The sequence below is a fragment of the Apodemus sylvaticus genome, chromosome 2, assembly GCF_947179515.1.
Source record: "Apodemus sylvaticus chromosome 2, mApoSyl1.1, whole genome shotgun sequence".
In the NCBI taxonomy this organism is placed as follows: Eukaryota; Metazoa; Chordata; class Mammalia; order Rodentia; family Muridae; genus Apodemus; species Apodemus sylvaticus.
The window spans coordinates 166,081,340-166,106,719 of record NC_067473.1 but is presented as its reverse complement, the minus strand read 5'-3'; the positions used below and the strand labels follow the sequence as shown (position 1 = coordinate 166,106,719).

General features: G+C 38.2%; 1 protein-coding gene across 1 annotated transcript; it reads left to right on the top strand.

Annotated features, from left to right (window-relative positions):
• LOC127679298 (killer cell lectin-like receptor subfamily I member 1) lies at positions 1–24,652 on the top strand. Its single transcript, XM_052175028.1, has 7 exons — positions 1–202; positions 3,836–4,104; positions 13,306–13,398; positions 13,531–13,599; positions 20,329–20,480; positions 21,010–21,113; positions 21,832–24,652. The coding sequence occupies exons 1-7, from the start codon at positions 180–182 to the stop codon at positions 21,941–21,943; spliced, it is 822 nt and encodes a 273-aa protein (XP_052030988.1). The 5' UTR covers positions 1–179; the 3' UTR covers positions 21,944–24,652.
• Positions 24,653–25,380: the final 728 nt, after the last annotated feature.

Genomic DNA, 25,380 nt, shown 5'->3' with positions numbered 1-25,380 from the left:
AGCAGTGAAAGAACACTTCCTTTCTTCCTTCCCACAGGCTAATTCACAAATATTAAGCATTTAAAAGGTGTTGCAGCTTAAAATTCTCCTGGACGTTTGGGACCACATCGTCAGAGCTGTCCAGTTTTGTTCATCCTGTGAAACACTTGGACATTGTTTAGTTCTTGGATTCTTTAACAATGCTGTCAGACGGCTCCTCTGAGTGAGTACATTGCCTTACCACATGCATTTCTTTCAAGTTGTGAGCATGTTCCACTCTTGGATAGTACTTTACATTTCAACAAAGCTACTGAAATATTAGCTCAGAATCAAAATATATCCTGTGGGAGATATATTTGATGTTTTAAGAAGCCATAAATTTTTCGTAAACCAGTCTCCATTTTATAAGCAATAGTGTAAAATGAATCTAGCTATCCTTTCTGTATGATATTTTAATTATAAATTTTATTTTCCAAGTGCATAGCCTCTCTCAAAGTGAATTAATATGTCTCTGTTTGGTCAGTACCTTCAGGTGTTTGCCGAGAAGGGGGGAATATCGTTTTGTTTTTTATACTTAGTGAAAAATGCATTTCCTGACAAGAAGACAAAATAGTTTATATTGTTTATATGTGTGTGTGTGTGTTGCGCGCACGCATGTTAGTCTATGCCATTTTGTCTGATTTGTACCTCTGTATCTAGTTTATAAGTATTCACTGGTTTGATAATGGAAAATGACATGTAATTAATTGTATTTCTGTGACTAATAGTGAAAGTCTTTCCATGTGAGTCGAAGTAGGTATAGCTCCATCTACTTATCTACTTATCTAATATTTTCCTCATGTGTATATCTAAAATCATCATTTTTTGCTGCAATTAGTTTAGTGTTTTTACTTTTCTAATTATATTCATTTATTGAGTTACATATACAGTTCTCAGACATTCAATCATCTGATCTGAATGATAATTTTCTTTTTTTTTCATTTTGTTGAAAATAAGGATTTTTTTCTGACATAATATATCCAAATTGCAGTTCCCCCTCTCCTAACCACCTCCACTCCCATCTGGATCCACCCCCTTTCTGTTTCTCAGGTAAAAAGGAGCAGGCTTCTTCACACTGTTCCTGAGCTTTAGCTGGGAGTGTTTGTCAATGTATCTAGTGGGACTTTTAATCAGTTGTGAAACAGCATTTTTAGTACTTTTTCAAGTCTTTAACATGACTGTTATATGTGTTGGTGGATACATGAACACAGCCAATTTTTTTTGAATTTTTGCAAAATAATTTTACTATTATTATTTTTTAATATTTTTATTTTCTATATTCTTTGTTTACATTCCAAATGATTTCCCCTTTCCCGGATCCCCCCTCCCCATATATCCCATAAACCTTCTTTTCTCCATCCCTTCTCCAATCACTTCCCTCCTTTTTCTCTGTCCTTATATTCCCTTCCAATGCTAGATCAATCCTTTCCAGGATCAGGACCCTCTCCATACTTCTTCATGGGAGTCATTTGTTATGCAATTTGTGCCTTGGGTATTCAGGGCTTGAAAACGTAAAAATTCTCCGTCTTAAAAAACATTTACTTCAGTTTTGGCTTTTCATAAAACGATTCCTAGGAAACATCATCAAGATCAAAAATGTTTACACATCAAGACGTTTTCCACTCTTCTAAAATATTCAAACTCTATTTTTAAGCAGCTTTTTAAAAATGTGCTTTAATTTCCACTGAGGTGGGAAGCTTTCAAATTTGCCACACAAACTTGCACACACAGCATTCTGCAACCACATGATTTTTTGTGCTTTTCAAGATGTCGATCAGCCTCAGTGGTCTACTTGCTACTCTAGAGTCAGAGATGCTGTAACTTACTCATCTCCTTACTCAGAAGCTTTGGTGTTTGTTTATTTATTTATTTATTTAATAGTTCATTTATTTATTCATTGTACATCCTGATTGCTGCTACTCCTCCCAGTCCCCCTTCAAAGCTCTGCCTCTCCTCCCATCCTCCCTCCCTTTCTCCTCTGAGAGGGTGGGGTCCCTCGGTATCCTGGCTCATTAAGTCTCTGCAGGGATAGGCATATTCTCTTCCCACTGAGGTCAAATAAGGCAGTCCAGTTATGGTAATTCCATAGACTGGCAACAGTTTTAGGGACAGCCACTGCTCCAGTTGGGAGATCTATATGAAGCCTGAGCTGTATATCTGCCATATATGTGCCCGGGCCTCAGTCTAACCCATGTATGCTGATTGGTTGGTAGCTCAGTCTCTGAGAGCCCCCGGGTTTCACATATATGACTAGCTGTGCTCCCCTGCTAAAAACTCTAAACAAGCTCTCAGTGTCCTTTTTTTTTTTTACAATCATATTCTCATTCAGCATCCCTCTATATTTATTAAGCAAAATAAAAATGATGACAAAACTTTGTTTATATAACTTAAGGTCATGTTTAACATTTATGTAAGCAAAAATATTCAAGTTGAAATTCAACAATTGGCAGTTGGTTTAAGTGATATATGGATAAGCAACTTTATACAGTTTTTATCATTTACTGGTTCAAAAATCATCAATTGATCTGGGTATAGTGGCACACTGTTTTAATTCCAGGATTTGAGCAGAGATGTGGAGGTTGTGAGCTAAGAGTCCAGTCTGTTTGCTTAGTGACTACTGCAATAGCCAGGGCTAAGTGAAGATCCCCTGTCTGCAGTTTACATAATAAATACTAGGATACATAGCCAAAGCTAAGTGCAGAGACCACATCTCTGGTTCACATACTAAGAACCAGGATAGCCATGAGCTTAAGTTATATAAACAAAGTTTTGTCATCATGGCCAGGGCTAGGTCGAGAGACCTTGTCTGCTGATTTATGTAGAAGGAACTAGGATAGATAGCCAGGGCTAAATAAAGTACCCCTGTCTGCTGGTTTATATATTGTAAGTTCTAGGATAGATAGTACAGGCTAAATGTAGAGATACCATCTGCTGGTTCGCATAATAAGAACCAGGATGGCCAGGGCTAAATAGAGAGGTTCTACCTAAAAAAGAAAATATCATTTGATTAAAATATTTATTGTTCTTTAGGGGTGGCCACTATTTCTTTAATTTGCATCAATTTATTTCTATTTGTGATTCTGTGATTCTATTGGGTTTTGTGAATGCCTCTTTATTTCCCTTTCTTGTTCTTGCTTCATAGGTCCTGTTTCACTAATTTGATGACCCATATGTTTGGCTCTCTCTCTCTCTCTCTCTCTCTCTCTCTCTCTCTCTCTCTCTCTCTCTCTCTCTTTCTCTCTCTCTCTCTCTCTCTTCCTCTGTGTGTGTGTGTTGTAAATATTTAAAATTATTGAAATATTGAAAAATTGTGAACTGCTTAGATAAAAACTGATCTTATGTAAGGAGACTGGTATGCTTCTAACCTAATGCAGAATTTGTTAAGTTTCTGAGTTAAATCTACTTTCATAATCTGAATATTTTACTCCACCAAATAGTACTTTATTTCATTAATATATTTTATAGATACCTGATTTTAAATTGGCTTCAGTTTAAATTTCAAATTATTCTTTAATAGAGTTCTATTTTATCCATTTTTATGGACTAAACATTATACATGGGATGCCGAGAAGGAATCTTGTATGAAATCCCAGGTGCAAACCTTTAAAAATGGACTCAGAGAGAAAGAGTGGGTTTGAGCTTTTTTTGAGAAGATAGAATCATTCTTCTGAATCAGTAAAAGTATCACATTCAAAGAGGGATTTGTACTTTCATTTCTTCCATTTTCCCCAACAATTCCATAAGCAAATATTCCTAACAAGGGCTAAGGTTTAGAGATGGCTGAACAACACAATGTGTGTGTGATTCTATGTGGCAGAACTCCAGAACAAGAGCAGCAAGCTACCAGGACTGAAGTGAAGCAGGACGAAATGCCTCACAGTAAATACTGTGAATATACAGCAAACAAGCAAGATGTTACATACACAGAGATTAAGACTTATAAGTCTCCACGAAAGCACAGAATACCTACAGCCAAGCAGAGCCCTGTAGTGCTAAGTGAAGACCAGGTAAAATATGCAGAGCTGACATTCCACAGAACACCTCAGCCCCAGGCCAGAAAACAAGCTGTCAGAAGAAAAAGACAAGGTACGGTGTTGTGTTCTTTCTGCAACTGATCGATCTTGACACTAGGGTTCAGATTATGGCTCTTCATACCTGTCACAACTATTTTAGTTGTCAATATGATGCAACACACAATCCCTTGGGAAGATTCTTGCTAAGGGACTATCTAAAGCAGTTTGGCCTCTGAACATATCTGCTGCCGGGTATCTCCATGATCCAACTGATGTGGGAAAATTGCCTGCAAGTGGGAGGCATCATTTTCTGGTTTGGGGCTCTGGACTGTGTAAGAGCAGTAAAAGCTGGGTGAGCACTAAGCATGAGGGTGTCCATTTCTCCCTGATCTTGACTGTGCAAGTGACCAGCTGCTTCTAGCTCCTGCTGTTGTCACTGCTCTGCTGGACTGCAATGGGAATCTTGAACAGGCCCCTTTGATGCCTAAAGTGCCCTTCCAGGGTGTTTTTTCACAGCAACAGAAACAGAATGAAAGGGAAACATGAGTATTATAAATTGGTCACAATATGTTAACTATATGTCTTTTTAAGACACCCTCCCCAATTAACTAGTCTACAACACTGTAGTAGAATAAATTATCTTTTAATACATTTCTCTTAAGTATCACATAAGCAGTATCTAACAGAATTTTACTGTGTTTAAGAACTATATACACATTAGAAATACGTTTTTAAAATTTCCATTTCATTTCCTTTCTCTCTTTGTTCCCATTTCTATGAAACATTGTTTTATAATATGGCCCTGATGGGTGTTGAACACAAAGCTTTCTTTAGCCTCTTGCTTTAGTCTTCTTAAATGGTTGAATTATAGGTGTGAACCACCATGCCTGACTACATTCTTTTCTATCTTGAAAATAACTATTGATGCCAACTTCATTCAGTTCAATCTATTTCAGTCACAGTGGAACTACTCTGAACATGCAGTAGACTAAAGAGATGAAGGATAAATAGCCACTGTGTTGAAAATTATGTCATACTTTACTGTCACAGGAATGACAGATTGTAGAAAAATAATTTTCATAATATTTTGGAAGTAAAAGTTTTGTCATATTTAAGCAGGTAACAGACTGGAATTAGGAAGTTAAGTGTAATTAAGTGTAATTTTTAAAACTGCTTTCTTTTTTTTTCTTTTTTATAGATGAGTGAGGGTGGGAAGAGAGGGTGGGGAGAGAGAGATGATGATGATGAGGAGGAGGAGGAGGAGGAGGAGGAGAAGAAGAAAAAGAAAAAGAAGAAGAAGAAGAGAATATATGTACACAGCTCAAATCTGTTCTCTTGCACCAGGCTTTGAAGAGGTTCCTCTTAGTTTTTGCAACCTCCCCACAGCTAGCTAGCCTGTGAACTTCCAGCTGCCAATCCTGTCTCCACTTGCTGTGGTAGCAGGTACAGGTGCATATGAACAGAACTTGGATAACAGGTATTGATGCATATGCATACCACAGACTTTGTCCATGGGTACTTAGGATGGAACTCAGGTTACCACTCTTGTACTGAAGGCTACCACCTGGGTCCTTTACAACATATTTCCACACTTCCCCAAATGATTAACTTACTCTCACCTTTAGAAAGTCATTCATCACAGATGATTTACCCAGTGAAAGCCAGATGACACATAGTATTTGAATGTCTCTTAGTAAACAAGGAGAATTTGTCTTCAGAGAAACTGGAGTTAAGAAACTGATGATTGCAAAGATAAGAGGAGACAGAACACCAACCCAAATCATCATGACCAAATTAATTAAAGCATTTTATTTTTGTTAATGTACACAGGCTGTCTCACTCTAAGGTAGAGTTAAAGAAGTCAACTTTGGATGAGAAAAACAAACAAACAAACAAACAAGGTTTTATTAGCTCAGTGGTAGAGGAAGTCCAAATGGAGGATTCCGCATTCAAAACAGTCAAGGTTACAAGAGCAGAACCTAAGTCTACAAGTTATTCCCAATGTACTTTTAAAAGGTAAACATGAATGCAAGGTGGATATCACAAGTTAATCATTAACAACAGGTACTCAAAACAAAGTCATCATATGTGGTCATATAACCTTTTGAAATACAGCTAGGGCTGCAGGACAATTATAAACAAATCTTTAAAACAGATATATGATTGCCATTCCTAGAATAGGCCATATAGAACCATTTGTAGTTAAGGTTACAGGTGGGGCACAGTGAAATCCTTGAAAAACAAAGGTTTAATCATAAAATAAACCTAGTTTGTCTTTATATAAAATGTCTTTTTTTTTTTTTTTTTGAGACAGGGTTTCGCTGTACATAGCCCTGGCTGTCCTGGAACTCACACTGTAGACCAAGCTGTCCTCAAACTCAGAGATCCACCTACCTCTGCCTCCCAAGTGCTGGGATTAAAGGCATGAGCCACCACCACCCAGCTAAAATGTCTTTTAAGACTAAGATGGATGCAGGCTGGTTCTCTACTCCCCCTTGTCTTATGTGTGCCTGTGAAATCCATGATAAGGTTTTAGCAATCTTTATCTGGGGAAAAGCAAATTTTACAATGCAAAAGATGTATTACTCATTTATAAATTATGCCTGTTTTGCTAGGATAAATAGGATAAATAATTAAAGTCAATATAATCTTGGAATGCCAATAGGTATTTCCTTGGACCTAATATTCCAGCCTGTTGTGGAGGATTAGGGCTGACATATTTTCCCCTGCAAGTACTTCCTGATCAAATTAGGATTCTTTTATGAAGACCCAGAAAGACTTGAATATTAGCCAAAAGCCAGGCGGGGATTACAGTAAATGGAGGATTCATAAGAAGCAATTAGTTTGATAATCCAGCTGAAGACACAGAGTTGAATTCATATCAACTGGACCAGTTTACATCAGCTTTAACCAAGTCCAGGGATTTCCAGTTCTGAAGGACTGCTGGGGCTGGCACAGTGTAGATTACCTTTGGGACACTTTATAGTCTATGATTTTAAAACATAGACTGATTTCTGATTTAAAACAAAACAGGCTGATTTCTGGGTAGTGACTACCAGCTGAGTAGAATTCTGCCAAAATAGATATAGACTAGGGTCAGAAGTGCTGGGGTCCAGCCCGGGCAAGATTCAGAACCCGAAGAAGAATGTGTGGAAAAGGCAAAGGAAGACTTTGACCAAAATCACACACTCTGGCAGACACAAATCAGGCCATTTTTATTTGTACATCTGTTTTTTCACAGCTGAAATGGTTTTACTTTTATTTTCTCATTTACAATCTCTTTTAAGAACTTCCTACATTTAGTAATAATGTGGCCACTGTACGTTTTCCTTCCTTCTTCTGCTCCATCCCTGTGGTTTCCTGCTAACCCAAGAAGTTTAGCAAAAAAGAGGAAACAAAGCTTAAGAAATCAGTTATCTAATGCAGCACGTAGATATATAACCAGGTGGCTATGGTTGGTAGCAATTGCAGTTACCGTACATACAGAGGACATACTACAAACCAAAGAAATCAGGAGATGCAATTCTTTTAATGCCCAGAGATATCAGCAAATTAGTAACCTGTGTCAGTTTCTCATCCTTGCTTGCCTCCCCTCAGAATATTCCATTAAATCTTGGATTCAGTGATCTAGCAAGATCTACTAACTTGATAATCAACTAACTGCTGTTCAGAACAGCTTGGTGGACAAATTGTTGTTAGAATTAAGTTCCCATAGGAAGAGAACATCTGATTTTAGCTGATGCACCCAGACCAGAGCCTTGTGTTGGCTCAACCACAATACCATTATTAACAAACAGAGGAGTAGTGATCTATTCTGTTCCCATGATCATCAAAGACAAACAAGAATGGATCATAGTCTGAGCCTTCTTTTTCTGATTCTGGGGAAACTCTCTGTCATGTACAAAGTGAAGGTAAAAAACTTTCAATAGCAAAGCCAAGAATGCAAATGCAAGTCAAAAGTGAACCAAGCATTCTATCAAGAAAGGTCAGGGGATTGGGCGTGAATATCCCCACAGGTCCTTGCCAGGTGAGCTTCCAGCTCCTCAGGACTTGACATAAGGAAAGCAAACAATGTTACACTTATGCACCTTTCCCAGAAGAGGCTTGGTCACTACCACGGAAGTTAATGTTAAAGAGCTTAAATGAAACTTTTATATTTGTAACTTCCCTGTTTCGAAATAAGCAGTAGGCAGGGAAGCATAGTCTGTTGATTGGAAGGAGTACTAATCTGGAATCCACTTGAGCTGTGAGAGGCTGATCAAATCTTATGGTATTTTTGACTCCCTGAAGTTTATATTACCATTGTTTTTAAATCTATATTGCAGAAAAAAAAATGCCCTCCAGGTGTCCGTAAAACTGCTCAGGTAGACTCATGCCATCAATTCATAGAAAAAGCTATGGCTTTGAGTTCAAAGGTATGAAATTTTTTTCTTTGTCCAGAGGACTGGACATATAGATGAGACAGAGATATTTTTTAGCATTCTCAAAAGCACATTTACATTTGTATTTAGAAGACAAGCAGAGAAAATTTAAAATCTTGAACTTGGGACTAATAGTTGATGAATTACCAGGCTATCTGAACTTCATTGATTAGTGTTAAAATTTTGAATTTTGAAAACTTAGAATAGCAAAAATATAGACTAATCTGTTTTTTAGACATTAAGTCATTTTCTTAGATCCTCACAAATTACTTAGACTTTTTATATGCTCAGATGGTTATAAATGGGATTGGAGAGTTAGCTCAGTGGTAGAGCACTTGCCTAGCAAGCACAAGGCCCTGGGTTTGGTCCTCAGCTCTGAAAAAAAAAAAAAAACAAAGTAACAGATGTTTTTAATTTAAATTCATTTTAGACCTTTGTAAATTACATAAACCTTAAATCTTTTATCCAATTTCTTATCATTGGATATTCATAAGGGTTTGATTACTAAGAAGAGTCTTTACAAAGCAAGTTCCTTCTCCTTTAATGAAGTAAGTAAACCTGACTGTGAGTATACTTTTTTCATCAGATAACCTACTATCTCTAGAAAATAAGGTCTGTTTTTATATGTGAAACACATTGAATCGGCAGCTGATGCTAAGCTGATAAAGCTACTGACCTTATTTTCATAGAGCAGAATAGGACAGTCAACCCAACAGTATATCTGTGCAGGGCCCTGATAGCAAGCAAGGCATGAGCAGTTTAGCCCAGTATTTACCACTATCTTGGTGGAATCATTAGGTCTCATCTGTCTGCTTTGAAAATCTTATGGTTGATTCTAGGAGTGGTGATCTCTGGCTGTCACAGTAAGCTTTTTCCATTAAACATTTTAAATGCCATATTTAGGAGATCTCAGAAATGCTTTAAATGCTCTGTATTAAGTATACTTGATTTCAAATAAAATTCTCTGGCTTTCCATTAATTGTTCTAGGTTCTTGAAACATAAAGGAGGCTAAGTAAAGCTGGACCTTGTAAAGAAATTACATTTGTAAGGAATGTGATAATTTATAAGATGACTGTTCATCTGTATGCCTTCATTATCTTTAACAGTTTGCAAATGAATAGCTTTTACAAGATTCATTTTATAGTATTAATCTTATTAAGTTTACCTTTAGAAATTATAGTTCTTGAATTGAAGCACTTTGGTATCAAAATAAAACCTTAAATCATAAACACAGTCCATATGGAAACTAATGACTTTACTTTCCTAAACCTTTCATAGTGCACCACAACAGAATATTATAGTCTCTTTGTTTATGTGTTTGTTGTTTTGAATTAACATTTTCACTTTATTTATTTATTTATTTATTTATTTTTGGTTTTTTGAGACATGGTTTCTTTGTGTAGCTCCAGCTGTCCTGGAACACACTCTGTTGACCAGGCTGGCCTTGAACTCGGAAATTCCCCTGCCTCTGCCTCCCAAGTGCTAGGATTAAAGGTGTGCGCTTCATTTAATTTTTTTTTACTTCTTCACTTTATATCCTGATCACTGTCCCCTACTACTAGTCAGCCTCTCCCACAATACTTTCCCTATGACCCCTCCCCTTCTCCTCTTAGCATGTCAGGGTCACCCTCGATATCTCCCCACCAAGGCACTTCAAGTTTCTACAAGGCTAGGTACTTGCTTCCCCATAGAGGCCATACAAGTCAGGCCAGCTAGAAGAATATAGTCCACATACAGGCAACAGCTTTGCAGACAGCCACCACTCTGATGTTCTGGACCCACATGAAGAGAAAGCTGCTACATAGGTGTGGGGAGACCTAGGTCAAGCCCATAAATGTTCTTTGGTTGGTGGTTCACTTTCTGAGAGTCCCAAGGGCTTCAAGGTTAGTTGATTCTGTTGTTCTTCTTGTAGAGTTACTATCCCCTTAGGGGTTGCAATTTTTTAGGGGTTCCATAAGAGTCCACAAGCTCCATCCACTGTTTGACTGTGGCTGTCTGAATCTGTCTGGGTTAGGTGGTGAGTGGAGACTCTCAGAGGACAGCCATGCTATATTCCTGTCTACAGGTATAACAGAGTATGATTAATAGTGTCAGGGACTGGTGCTTTTCCATGGGAAAAGTCTTAAGTTGGGCTGGTTATTGGCTGGTTGTTCACTCAGTCTTTGCCCCATCCCATGTCTCTGCATTTCTTGTAGACAGGAAAAATTGGGGGTGGAAAGTTTTGTGGGTAGGTTAGTGTACTGGCTGGTTTTATTTCAAGTTGACAGAAGCTGGAGTTACCACAGAGAAAGGAGCTTCAGGTGAGGAAATGCCTCCATGAGATCCAGCTGTAAGGCATTTTCTCAATTAGTGATCAAGTGGGGAGGGCCCCTTGCAGGTGGTACCATCTCTGGGCTGGTGTTCTTGAGTTCTATAAGAAGGCAAGCTGAGTAAGCCAGGGGACATAAGCCAGTAAGTAACATCCCTGTATGGCCTCTGCATCAGCTCCTGCTTCCTGACCTGCTTAGTTACAGTCCTGACTTCCTTGGTGATGAACAGCAATATGGAAGTGTAAGCTGAATAAATACTTTCCTTCCAACTTGCTTCTGGGTCGTGTTTTGCACAGGAATAGAAACCCTAAGACAGTTGGTATCCCTACTGCTCCTCCCAGGGTTCCTACCTATCCACCCAAGGTTCCATATCTCCAGGGCTGTGGGTCACAGCTAAGGTTACCCCCATTGATTCTTGTTTGCCTCCCTTATCCCAGATCCCAGTCTCTTTCTGGAGATGCCTCCTATCTCTACTCCCTTATCAGTTTTAGATTTCCAGTCATTTACATGGCTATCAGGTCATTGCCCCTACCCCTCCTGAAACCTAACCCCGAACCTACTACTCCCTTCTCAATCCCCTCTCCCACCGAGCTCCCTCCCTCCCTCCATCTGACTTCTATGACCATTCCATTCCCCCTTCCAAGTGAGACTTCTTCCTGTCCACCCTCCTTGGGTCTATAGAGTGTAGTATGGGAATCCTCTATTTTATAGCTAATATATACTTATTAGTGACCACATACTATCCATGTCGTTTTGGGACTCAGTTACATCACTCAGGATGATATTCTCAAGTTGCATTCATTTGTCTGCAAAATCCATTATACCTTAGTTTATAATAGCTAAATAGTATTCCATCATGTAGATGTTCCACATTTTTATCCATTCTTCAGCTGAGAGACATCTAGGTTATTTTCAGTTTCTTACTATTACAAATACAGCTACTATGAACATAGTTGAGCAGGTGTTTCTATGGGATGGTGGAGCATCTTTTAGGTATATGCCCTGAAGTGGTATACTTGGATCTTAAGGTAGTACTATTCCCAGTTTTCTGAAAAATAGTCAAATTGATTTCCAAAGTGGTTGTACAAGTTTTTACTCCCACCAGTAGTGGAAGAGTGTTCCCTTTGCTACAAATCTTCCCTAGCACATGCTATCACTCAAGGTTTTGATCTTAGAAATTCTGACAGATGTAAGAAGAAATCTCAGAGTTGTTTTGATTTGCATTTTCTTGATGACTAAAAACTTTGAACATTTATTTAAGTGATTCTCAGGCATTCCAGATTCCTCTGTTGAGAATTGTCTGCTTAGTTCTGTGCCCCATTTTTTAACTTGGTTGTCTGAGTTGTTGTTGTTGTTTAACTTCTCAAGTTCATTATAAATTTTGGATGTTATCAAAGCTTGATTCAGAAACCACTCTTCTCTCTTGCCCCTTTTGGAGAAATTCTTCAGTCCTGGAAGACAAGAGAGAAGAGTGGTGGTTTCTGAATATGGATCAAGGCCCTGATCTGGGGAACTGCTAATACTAATTCTAAAGATGGAGGAAGACCACCAACCCAAATCTTCATGACCAAATTAATTAAGTGTAGTAATCATTTAAATCAAGCTTATTTATTCTTTTTTTGTTTTGTTTTGTTTTTTGTTTGTTTGTTTGTTTTTTTTGAGGCAGGGTTTCTCTGTGTAGCCCTGGCTGTACTGGAACTCACTCTGTAGACCAGGCTGGCCTCGAACTCAGAAATCCGCCTGCCTCTGCCTCCCAAGTGCTGGGATTACAGGCGTGCGCCACCACCGCCCAGCTAAAGATTTATTTATTTTTTACATGTAAGTACACTGTAGCTGTCTTCAGACACACCAGAAGAGGGCATCAGATCTCATTACAGATGGTTGTAAGCCACCATGTGGTGGCTGGGATTTGAACTCAGGACCTTTAGAAGAGCAGTCAGTACTCTTAACCTCTGAGCCATCTCTCCAGCCCTCATGCTTATTTATTCTTGTAAACAGGCTACCTCCCCCTAAGTAAGGCTTTGAGAGATCAGCATTGGATATGAGGAAAAAATAAGGTTTTTATAGATTAGGGGTCGAGGTGCTCCAAATGGGGGATTTGGCAGGGAAAATAGATGGGATTACAGGGCATTAGATAAGCATATGCATTAGTCCTAAAGGTCTCCTGAAATAAAGATGATGTGACTGCAAGGTGGACATAACAAGGAAGTCATAACAACAGGGAGTCATACCAAGGTAGCCATTGGTGGTCATATCTCCTTTTGAAACAATTTTAGGGTTGCAAGATGGTTATAAACAACCTTTGAAATAAATACAGAATTGCCATTCCTGGAAGAGGCAGTACAGAACCATTTACAGTCAAGGTTGCAGGTGAGGCATAGCCATGTCCTTAGAAAACAGAGGTTTAATTATAACCAGGAATTAACCTAGTTTTTCTTAACTATAGGATATCTTTTAAACCTGAGTTGGAGACAGGCTGCTCCTTCACTACCTTCCTGGAAGTTAGAAACTCAGTCTTTGTTACTGTCTCTTTCTCTTTCCAGGTGCCAGATCAACAGTATGGAGGAGGGTAACTGGCATGCTTGGAGCCTTGTGTGTGGTGCTAATGACAACCATGGGGATCTTACTTCCAAAATGTAAGCAATTATTCAACCACTTCATTGTGTAGCAGTTGTGCTTTTAGTAATGTGATAATAGCTTGACTGCATTTCACAGCATCCATGTGATCATAACTCAAACACTAATTTCTGCCATGAATTATGCCCTAGTATTTTCTAGTCAAGAAGAGCAAAGCAGACAAACCTCACTTCATCCTATTCTGTGTCCTAAGAAGGATGGTGAGTATTAACCCTAAGGATGTTTGTGAGTGTTAACTCTCAGGATGTAAGTGAATGTTAACTCTGAGGATGATGGTGAGTGTTAACTCTCAGCATGTAAGTGAGTGTTAACTCTCAGGATGCAAGTGAGTTTTAATTATCTGGATGTTGGTGTGCGTTAACTCTCAGGATGTATGTGAGTGTTAACTCTCAGGATGTTGATGAGTGTTAACTCTCAGGAAGAATTGAGTGTAAACTCTCAGGATGTATGTGAGTGTTAACTCTCAGGATGTTGATGAGTGTTAACTCTCAGGATGTTGGTGAGTGTTAACTCTCAGGATGTTAGTGTGTGTTAACTTTCAGGATGTAAATGAGTGTTAATTCTGAGGATGTTGTTGATTGTTTACTCTGTAAAGTTCTATTCCAAGACTTCTTCATTACTGTGGCAAATGATCTTCCTATTTCCACAAACTACAGTCAATCATGATAGCCAGAAACAGTGTTGTTCATTCAGACCATTATGAGAAAAGAATTCACATGGGTTAAAACTAAGAGAATCAGCAAAGTAAAATGCCCAGAGGTTACAACTATATTTGTTTATCTTCATTGTTTTATGCTTACTAGAAGAAAATATGACTCATACATGTAAACTACCAAATATGAATTGCTCATGTTACTGTTGTTTGAAAATAAAGATCAACAAAATAAAAAGTAATCCTAGAAAATATATACTTATGTGTGCATATTACCAGTACAGAGCATAATGAGCCTGAATATAGAAAACAAGCCTGATGTACTGGTATTCATTCTTATGAATTCTGCAATTGCCTGTGTAAACAAGGGGAATGAAAACCATGGAAACAAATGACTGTATGCAGATATTTCTAAATACTTAATCATAACAGATTTCACTGGGCTGATGATTGATAAGTATGATGGCTATGTCCTCTAGAATTAACTAAAGCCCAAGCAGCTAGTTATACCTCTGAGGGGTTTTTTCTTAATTAAATCATGTGAAGTAGGAGGACACAACTCTAATCCAGATATTTTGAGGTAGGATTACCCACCTTTAATCTGTCCATGACTCCTGGTGGTAGCCTCTATCATGGACATGACAGAAGGGAGCTTTGGCTCTTTGCATGTTTGCTTGTACTCTCAATCGCAAGTCCATTCCTCCTCTGGCAGTAAGGCCTACTTCTTCAATATCCTGTATATACAAAAGAGCAACTGACACACCTATCCTTGTGGATTGAACAAATACTGAATTCTTGGACTTTCTTTTTTATTTTTTTGTTCTTTTTTTAATTTTTTTTCTTGGACTTTCTACTGGCAGAAAGTTATTTTGGAAACCTACAACTTGCAGGCCACTCTAATAAATTAGATGATGATAGATAGATAGATAGATAGATAGATAGATAGATAGATAGATACATAGATAGATAGATACATAGATAGATAGATACATAGATAGATAGATACATAGATAGATAGAGATGTGTTTGAGAAAGTTTGAAAGATAGAGATATATATAGACACATATGTAAATGTAGATTAGACAGATATAGACATATAGAGATAGATGATGATATTTATATAGGTTCACACAAGACCCATATCTATATAGTAATTTAATTACTTCTGTTCCGCTCGAGAACCCTGAGGAAGAGAGAAGTTGATACAAAGGAATGGCACATTGTTTTTCCAGGCCTAACCATACTGATTGTCGAGGGAATGGGAAATTTGGAATATTGGATTTAGGAAAGCAGATGAATGCTTTAACCAGTGCTTAATGGACAATGGTAGTAGGAGCATGGGCAGTGGTGCTGAGAGGGATGTGAATAGTGAGTACCAAGTGCAAGAAATGTCAGAAAGGCAAATGTTAATAAGTGACATAGGGACCATTCTTATTGAGTTTGTGAAAAAAAAAGATAAAAGAAAGAAAGAAAAGAACAAAAGAAAAAGAAAAAGATATATGTGGATGCTTTTGCTTGTCCAAAAAAAAATGTCTTCTGGGAGCTAAATTGGAGAGTTTTAAATTAATTGTGTTGGAAAAGAAGATTTTAAGACAACCCAGTTTTGACTATGTCCTTGATAATTTAGTAATCCCTCTTAAGCAAATGTACAATGAAAAAACTTAGCAAACCAGTAAGTAGCACTTCTCCATTGCCTCTGCATCAGTTCCTATCTCCAGGTCCTAACATCCTTTGATAAAGAAAAGTGATATGAAAGTGTAAGCAAATACAAACCCTGACTCTACTAAGTTGCTTTCATCATAGAATTTCATCACAAGAATAGTAACCCTAATTAATACAACAAGGAATCAATAATAATCAAATTAGATGCTTCTACACTGCAAAGATGTTGAAAAACACATTGAATGGAATAAATGATATGATAAAACATAGCCCATGCTGAAAATGTATATCTCATGTTTAGGAAGGCATCAGAAATGGTCAGTATTATGCATTTGATCCATGCTTGTCTTGGGTGTTGAAGTGACATTAGGCAGCTTATACCAGGAAGGATAATGTAGCAAGAGATGAGATATAGTTCCAACCTCAACTTGGAAATTGCTGTAAAAATGTATCAAAATTCTTCAAATGACCTAATAAGCATAGCATATAATGAGGCAATTTGAAACAATGACCTCCTGTTTTTTATTATTTCTTTTTATCACTTACTTTTGCTCCTAAGAGTTTTCAAATGTTTCTACCTCTAAGTTTTTCCACTATCCTCATGTTTCAAGATCCTGGATTTTCACCACCATTTGTTAAGTTATTCATTTTAGATAGTTTGAGATCTTTTCCTGTCAACATCAGTGTAGACACAATGGGTGTGACTCACCATACTCTTCTTCCAATTTGTCTCCATGTATCATGGTGGCATAATGACCAATTGTCAAGATCTTTAGTCCTCAGTTCAAACCTGGATGTACTGCACTTAATCACAGGGAATTTCTGTTGCCCTATTACTGTGTTATGTACTTTGCACGAATATTTCCCTTTGCTATAGACTCGGGGTTTGGTCTTCAGTAGGGGATACAATGGCTACATTTGTAACTACTGTACTAATGGTTATTGTGTTCTTGATATTTCTGCTGCCTCTGTATAGCTGTAGGCTACAAGGGTGCCTATTTTGTTGTGAGCCACATCCCCATACCCATGACCATTACTCCATGACAATAGCCATCTACTTTCTAGAAATTTCAGCATATGGAGAGGAGGGTTAGGTTATTTTTGCTCCAGAAATAGAGACATGTCTGATGCTGTTCTAGAGCGTAATTCCCAAGAACAGAGCAGTTGACAGAGTCTACTTTTCATGTCTGTCTTTTACTTCACCAACACTCTAACATCTTAAACCTGCTAGTCTCAGCTCATGGAAGATGTAAACTTTTTCTTAAAGATTAAGGTAATGGCTGTATACAGAAGATAAAAATATGGAAAAATGCATTTTTGAACATGCACACCATGCTTTGGTTATGCCTCAGGCCTGAAGCTTGTCCTCTATAGTATTTTACAATTCTGTCAGGTATTAATATTTTCAAACACTGAATAATCTTGTTGAGAATTGTATACATGACTGCTGTATTTGCATCATTTTGATTCCTCCATTTCCTTCATCTAACTTCTCAGTGAACCTCAACCTCCTCAAATTCATATGTCTTCTTTAATTGCTATTGTTATTTCATGACACTTCTATGTACATGTGTTTAAGTCTGATCATTTGAGTTTGAATAATGAATCAAGGATTCATCCATAGTAAAGACTTACTCCCTTTGCCTCTCTCTGCAGTCATTGCTTTCCTCTATGTCCCTGCTCTTTGTTCAGGGGTAGGGCCTTGTAAGGTACCAATATCCAGGTTGACTTGTTCATTGATATTGTTCTTATGTGGGTCTTGTTTAGGTAACAAAATTGTTGAAATTTCATGGGCACAGATTGTTTGTTTGACTAGAAAACAGTATGTTACACCAGATGTCCTGGTCCTCTGCCTCTTTCAATTTTTATGACCCCTTCTCTGTAAATTCCCTGGGCCTTAGGCATAGTGAATACATTGTAGATATATCAGATTTTGTGGAACACCACACAATCAATTACTTTTGCTCTGCACTTTGGTCAATTGTAGAACTCTGCCTGTCTCTATCTGCTATAAGAATGTGGATATAAGAATAAGCCTTTAGAACACAACTTGAAATTATATGGGGTTAAGAACATGGAAGTAGTAGGTTCTGCTCTAAAGTTCATAAGCTCTCTAGCCATAGGTAGTTGGCTAGCCCATGGGCATAAATTCTATCCTACTGAGTTAAACTCAAGCTCATTTAAATGTTTTATAGAAATCACCTTGCTATTTTCCTTACTAGTATTTCTGCAATCCTCTTCCTTTATTCTCTTCCTTTTGTTTTTCCTTTTACTTCTTATTCCTTTACTATGAGAGTTGCATAGGCAACATTGACATCAATGGACACAAGCCAAGCTGACCTAACCTAGGAGAGCAGAGGCTGCTGGGAGTACCTGGGAGCCAGACCTACTACTGACCAGTCCCAGGTCACACATCTCTGCGTTTGAAAATGAAGCTCAGTTTCCCTTTGTCTCAGATGCTTTGAAACTGACAAAATGTAAACCTGATCTTTGACTCATTCCTTGAAGTAATTGAGCTGAAAGCAAGGAAAACTATTCAAAACTTCATTTTAGTGAGTCTAGCATCCAAGTCCATGATGACAGGACTCAAGGATATACAGAGTAACTGGTTCAGTTCAGTCAATTTGAAACAAACCTAGACATGCCAATAAATAGGGAATTACAACTGAGAATCAGCCTTCATTAGATTGACCTGTTGGCCTGTCTGTGAGGTATCTTCTTAACTGCTAAATGGTTTAACTGTTTCCAGTTCCTCTAATGTAGTGTCATTCTTATGTAGATGACCTGTTGGCATATGAAAGGTAACTGTCCCTGTGCTTGGAAGCAAGCCAGTAAGCAACTTTCCTCTATGGGCTCTGCTTCAGTTCCTGCCTCCAGGTTCCTGTCTTGAGCTCTTGCCCTGGATTCCTTGACAATGGCCTCTAACCTGAGAGCCAAATAAACCTTTTCCTACTCAAGTTGTTTTGGGGCATAGTGTTAATCACAGTAATGAAAGGCAAAATAAGGCTAGTGGGACACAGAAGTAAAAATGTTGTGCTGGTTATTCACAAAGGGCAGAAAATATTGAGAATATTTAAAGGCTGCATGTGAGGTGAATGCATGTGAGAACTCTAGGGTTAAAGGAAAAAATTGGGGGGGGGGGGCTGTGTTAAATGAAAATACAGGTGAAAGATACAAATAAATCAGTCTAAGAAGTGTAATAAAGTGTTTGAAATACTATGGTTCAGCAGATTTAGAATGTTACAGATCCAGAAGTAAATTGTGTAGGGCTCTCTTTTGTTAATTTTATAGTCTTCATTGTCTATCTCTCTGTCTGACTTAAAATCCATTCATCTACATTGTCAACTAATATTTAGAGGGTACTAATATTTCCTAAAACTGCTTCTGCATTGACATGTAATATTAGGTGTCAGCAGAATACATATTCCAGAACCAACATCACTCAAACCTGGAATAGAGTAACGTACTTCTTTTTCCCTTTGAGATAAGAACTATGCTTTAACTACAATGTTTAAGTCTACTAGCAATTACACTTGAATTTGATTTAATCATGTATCATTTCAAACTGGGAAAACTGACATGTGTCTAAAGTAGGAGACATTTTAAATTGAAAAAGGAAAGAAATACAAAGAGACATGACTTTTGGTCTAATTGAAATGCACACACTTAATCTATGATTCTACTAAAATGTTCCTTTTCATACTTCAAAATATACTTTCATTAATTCTCGCAGTTAAACTGCCTGAGTCTAATAGGATATTTGCATAATACTCATTAAAATAATCATTATTTATTTTTATACTAGGCATAAACTTAAAATGAGAGGTTTATGTTTTATCTGTACTATCTTAGAAAGTATTTATTACTTTTTATATACTTTCCTAGATATATACTACTTGTAAAATATTTTAAATGGTAAGAACAATATTTCAATAAATTAACAAAATTAGGAAAGGTAATAAATACATACATGCAGCTATCACATTAATCTGTGAAATGAGAGACAGACAAGTAAATGCAATCACTTTTATGAAAACAAATGTAACTAACTTATCTTTGGATGTTATAAATGATACAAAACTAAAAAAATCAGAGTATATTTATTAAATAGTTAGAATACTACTTACATCCACATATGTATTTTAATTTTGTACACTCAGAGCCATTATTTTAAAAAAAAAGTAACTGTATATTTAAAATCATTTTAGTACCCATTTTTCTATTCATGTAATTACATGCCATCTAGCAACTTATACATGTAAACATCATTATGACAAGTATAATATTTAATCTTGCTTTTTTTCACAAGAAACAATTTATATTGTTATTTACATAGAAAAATAAACCAGTAATTTAAAATCACTAATTGCTGTCAAATAAAAATTACTCACCAGTTTTATACCTTCTTGGGACTGAAAATAGCTCATGGGCAGGAGACTGGCTGAGCGTCCTCACACTTTGCATTAACCTGAGAACCAGGAAAAGCACTTACAAAACTTTGATATCTATGTACGAGTCATTCATGAGTCCAACAAAAGCCTAGTAATCATAATAATAAACAGTCATTCAGTCATTCTAGTCCTGAGCACCCATTTCACCATGTGCATTTCCCTAGACCGCTCCTGTGATCTTTGTTCACTTGACTGGATTGCTTTTAAAAACAATTTCTATCATGGTTTTCGTGGAACCAAAACTTGGGCAGAGAGTAAGTCTGCCTGTGAGGAACTGAATTCTCATCTTGTGATCATAGACTCCAAAGCAGAGCTGGTAAGTCACCCACTCCTGCTTTTCTGTCTCTTTGGAACTGGTGGCACTGGGGACATTAGCCATGAAGATCAGAATTTGACAGACTAAATGTTCTGGAGGTCATGTGACACCTGCTCATGGAGATTTACTATTATCCTTAGTGAGAACATAGGGAAGGCTCTCCAGCATTTTCCAAGACTAATGTTACAAGAAAACCAAAAGCAGAAAATGAGCTCCAACTGGCATGTTCTATGCAGAAGGACTCAAAGCTGCTATTCAGTGAGGAAGAGACATTTCAGCCAACACAGTAACTTCTTCCTGTAGCCCTAGCACTGGAGAAACCAAGTCAGGAAGACCACCATGAGCTTGAGAGCTGTTTGGGTTACATAGTGAGTCTCTAGGCCATTTTGGGCTTTGGGGTGAAGTTCTGTCTCAAAGGTTAAATACATAAACAAATTTGAAAGAATTAAATTTTTAGGAAGCAAAAAGAAAAGAAAAAGAATTAGAATTGTACACTCACTTATGGGTTGTGATTTTCTGAACTCAACAGGAAAATTTGTTATTGTTTGAAATGGATGGGTGGATTCTTCTCAAAAAGGATGGATCCAACCAGTCTTGTTTGTGGGAACATGGCATGAAAATGCAGAACACCCTGTGAGTAAAATATTTAGATAAAATAAGTTTTGCTGATGGTAGTACATGTTTGCTCTGTCCCTGTGAGGCCGAGAAGAAGGATTGGGAAGAGAGGAAGGCTCTCTGATATGGAAGGAACAGTCTGAGGGCCATAACAGATAAAATGTTAGCCCTAAGGAATCTTGCATTTTAAACATTTGTAATTTTACTCTACTGGCCTCCCTGGAGACATTTATCCATCATATTAAGAAGTTTCTAATTTTAAAGGAATGGGTCCCCATCTGTGGGTTGTGACATGATTTAGGGATGAATGACACTTTCACAGGAGTTCTATAGAAGATATTCAGAATGGAGGAAATTTAAATTATAATTCACAACAGTAGAAAATTTAGTTACAATGTATCAACAAATAATTTTAAGGGATCACCACACCATGAAAAACTGCACTAAATGTTCCCAGCACTAGATAGATGGAGAACCACTGCTAAAGCCCTGTACCACTTCCTATTTATTTGAATCTCCATCCTCCTTTCTCAGATATTGTAGGATTAGTTTATGTATGATGTTGTCTACTAAGCTTACTGTTTGGCAATTAAAGGTCATTTTTTTCTTCCTGTAACAATATATTTTCATCTCTTTGCCCTGTGCTAGCTTTGGCTACTTCTAACTCTAAAATGAAAAATGTGACCTCTAATGACTACCTTATGATTTCTGATTTTTTTTAATTGTTTTTACACAGAATTAATGACTCAGAAAAGAAGAATCATAGCTGTCATTATCTGCATGGAAACGTATTCACTGATAATAACTGTTCATCTAAGAAAGCATACACCTGTGAATTTAGTATATGACACCTATTTTAGGAGTATAATTTTATTTAATTATGAAAATCAAAATACCTGTTATTTATTGATTTTATACCTTTTACCCTTGATCTTAGTCAAAATGTGAATAATGATGGTTTTTAAATTTCAAAGATATTTTTACTGGACTGAGAAGATGCTTTTTTATAGTTGTAGTTTGGTTGCTTTTGTTTGTTTGCCTTTTATAATGTATTGAGAGTGATTAATATTCTTACCAGAGATATCACACCTATCATAATTTATGTAGTTATTGATAAATTAAATATCCAATACTGTTGCAGGATTTTCCCTGGACAATCACATTATGCAGTGGGAGGCTTGTAATTGGACAGGGGAAAAGGAGGCAGAGCTAAGAGTTGCAGAGATAGGGAGCATCTAAAGGTAGGAGGATCAAAGATGGATGCTGACATGTACCTTCATGGAATTTTCTAGCCACAAGTAGCTGTGATTTCACAAGGTTAGAAATATTAGGATAAGAATGGATTGATTCGCATTCTTCTGCATGCTGGCCTCCAATTGAACCAGCACCATTTGTTGAAAAGACTATCTTTTTTCCACTGGATGCTTTCAGCACCTTTGTCGAAGATCAAGTGACCATAGGTGTGTGGGTTCATTTCTGGGTCTTCAATCCTATTCCATAAATCCGCTTGCCTGACATTGTACCAATACCATGCAGTTTTTATCACTATTGCTCTGTAGCAAAGTTTGAGGTCTGGGATACTGAATCCCCCTGAAGTTCTTTTACTGTTGAGAATCACCTCACACCAGTCAGAATGGCAAAGGTCAAAAACACAGGAGACAGCAGGTGTTGGTGAGGATGTGGAGAAAGAGGAACACTCCTCCACTGCTGGTGGGATTGCAAGATGGTGCAACCACTTTGGAAATCAGTCTGGCAGTTCCTCAGAAAACTGGGCATGACACTTCCGGAGGACCCTGCTATACCACTCCAGGGCATATACCCAGAGGATTCCCCGGCATGCAATAAGGACACATGTCCCACTATGTTCATAGCAGCCCTATTTGTAGTAGCCAGAAGCTGGAAAGAACACAGGTGTCCCTCAACGGAGGAATGGATACAAAAAATGTGGTATATTTACACAATGGAGTACTATTCAGCCATTAGAAACAATGAATTTATGAAATTCGTAGGCAAATGGATGGAGCTGGAGAACATCATACTAAGCGAGATAACCCAGTTTCAAAAGATCAATCATGGTATACACTCACTGATAAGTGGATATTAGCCTAGAAACTTGGAATACCCAAGACATAATCCACATATTAAATGATGTCCAAAAAGAATGGAGGAGTGGCCCCTGGTTCTGGAAAGACTCAGTGCAGCAGTATAGGGGAATACCAGAACAGGGAAGTGGGAAGGAGTGAATGGGGGAACAGGAGGAGGGAAGAGGACTTATGGGACTTTCGGGGAGTGGGGACCCAGAAAAGGGGAAATCATTTGAAATGTAAATAAAGAATATATCGAATACAAAAAATATATTAGGATAAAGCTTTTATCATTACTAATTGGCTCTGAAATTATTGTATTGGCTTCTTGTAAATTGTGATATTATTGATACATAAACCTTAAATTAAGCTTTAAGTGTCATGATTCTACTAGGTACTGGGTATTGTGTTATGCAACCGCGAGTCTGGGGGTTCCATTAAGTTACTAGAATGTGGGATCGCTGACTACATGGCTTTATGGCTGAGGAAGAACTAGTTGCTCACAGCATAAATGAGGCAGATTCTGTTAGGGCTCCAGAGAATAGGCAGGACTGCCAAGAGTGTGATCCGACCCCAAGGAGAGTTGGCAGAATCAATTTTAAATATTTCCCGTAACACAACACTATTTATATTCAGGAACTATACAAAATTCTTAAACTAATAAAAGGATCTTATACCAATTGAATGGGTTCGCCTTCTTCAAGTTGGGATTTCAAGGACCTGCCCTCCTAAATTTCCTGGGGAAACAGACCACACTTGGTCTAAATCTCTTCCCTTCTCCCTGTTTACTTTGCTTAGTTTTAAGCAGCAATATACCCCATCTTTTTTGTACCATAAGAAACACCAATCCTAGATTTTTATTAACCAAAATATTTGTGTTCCAAAAATCCAGAAGATGTGAGGAGCCCTGACTGTAATTTCCTGAAGGTTGTGAGCACAGATGGGGCTCTTGGATGTTGACTGACTTGGAGTGCCTGACACAGAGCAAGATAGAAGATCACTCTGGCCTTTCTAGGGAGCCCCTGATGCTTACCAGGATTCCATACCTCTCCTGAATGGCTTCACCCATCCCTTTCTGTGCAAGTGGATGTGAGAGATTTGCTATTTGTAGGGAACTGCTCTCCTAGGCTCTGCCTCATGCCCTTGGCTTCCTGTACTCCAGGAGATTCAGCAAGCTCATCTAGCACCCTGCTTGGAAAGAAGCATGGAGGCTTCATTGAATTTTTGGTTTGTCCACCTCTTCAACAACTATCTGTGAGATGCCATGATTGCTACTGGATGCTACAGTAGGAGGTGATAGGAGGATGAGAGATTTTCTTTTTCCCCACAGTGCACTGAGAAGGAGACTAGGGAGGGAGCCATACTGCCAACATATTCTGGCATTGCCCCCTCCTGGAATAAACAGGCCATCTGAAGGTAGAGCAGTCTCTGCTTAGGTTGCTTGTGAGATAAATATGGAAAAGCACGGTTGTCCCACCAAGTAATATTTGAACAAAAATACTACTGTAAACAACAGGTTTTTGGATATTCGCTGCCGGCCGGGGCAGAAGAGCTTCACTAGGTCCTGTATCACCCCAAGCTTTAGATCTCTGGGGGTGCAAACCACCAGGGGTCTGCTTGCATTCAGGAACTGAGCACATAGGCGGTTCATATGCCAGAGCTCTGTGCGAGGGGCCTGTGTCCTACCTGGAGAGCAGCAGAAGGAGAGAATCCCAGCTGCCATATTCGCTGCCTGCTGGAGCAGATCATCACTAGGTACTGTATCACCCCGAGCTTAAGATCCCTGAGGGTGCAAACTGCCAGGGTCTGCCTGCACTCAGGAACTGAGCACATAGGCGGTTCATCTGCCAGACCTCTGGGTGTGGGACCTGTGTCCTGCCTAGAGAGCAGCCTAGAGAGCAGCAGAAGGAGAGAATCCCAGCTGCCATATTCGCTGCCTACCAGGGCAGAAAAACATCTCTAGGTACTGTATCATCCCGAGCTTAAGATCTCTGGGGTGCAAACCACCAGAGGAATGACTGCACCCAGGACCTGAGCACACAGGTGGTTCATCTCCCAGCTGGTAGGTCATGGGGCCTGTATCCTGCTGTGAGAACAGCAGAGGGAGCAACACCCCTGGGCCATCTTCATGGCCTGCCAGGGCAGAAAAGCATCACTAGGTACTGTATTATCCTGAGCTTAAGATCACTGGGGGTGCAAAT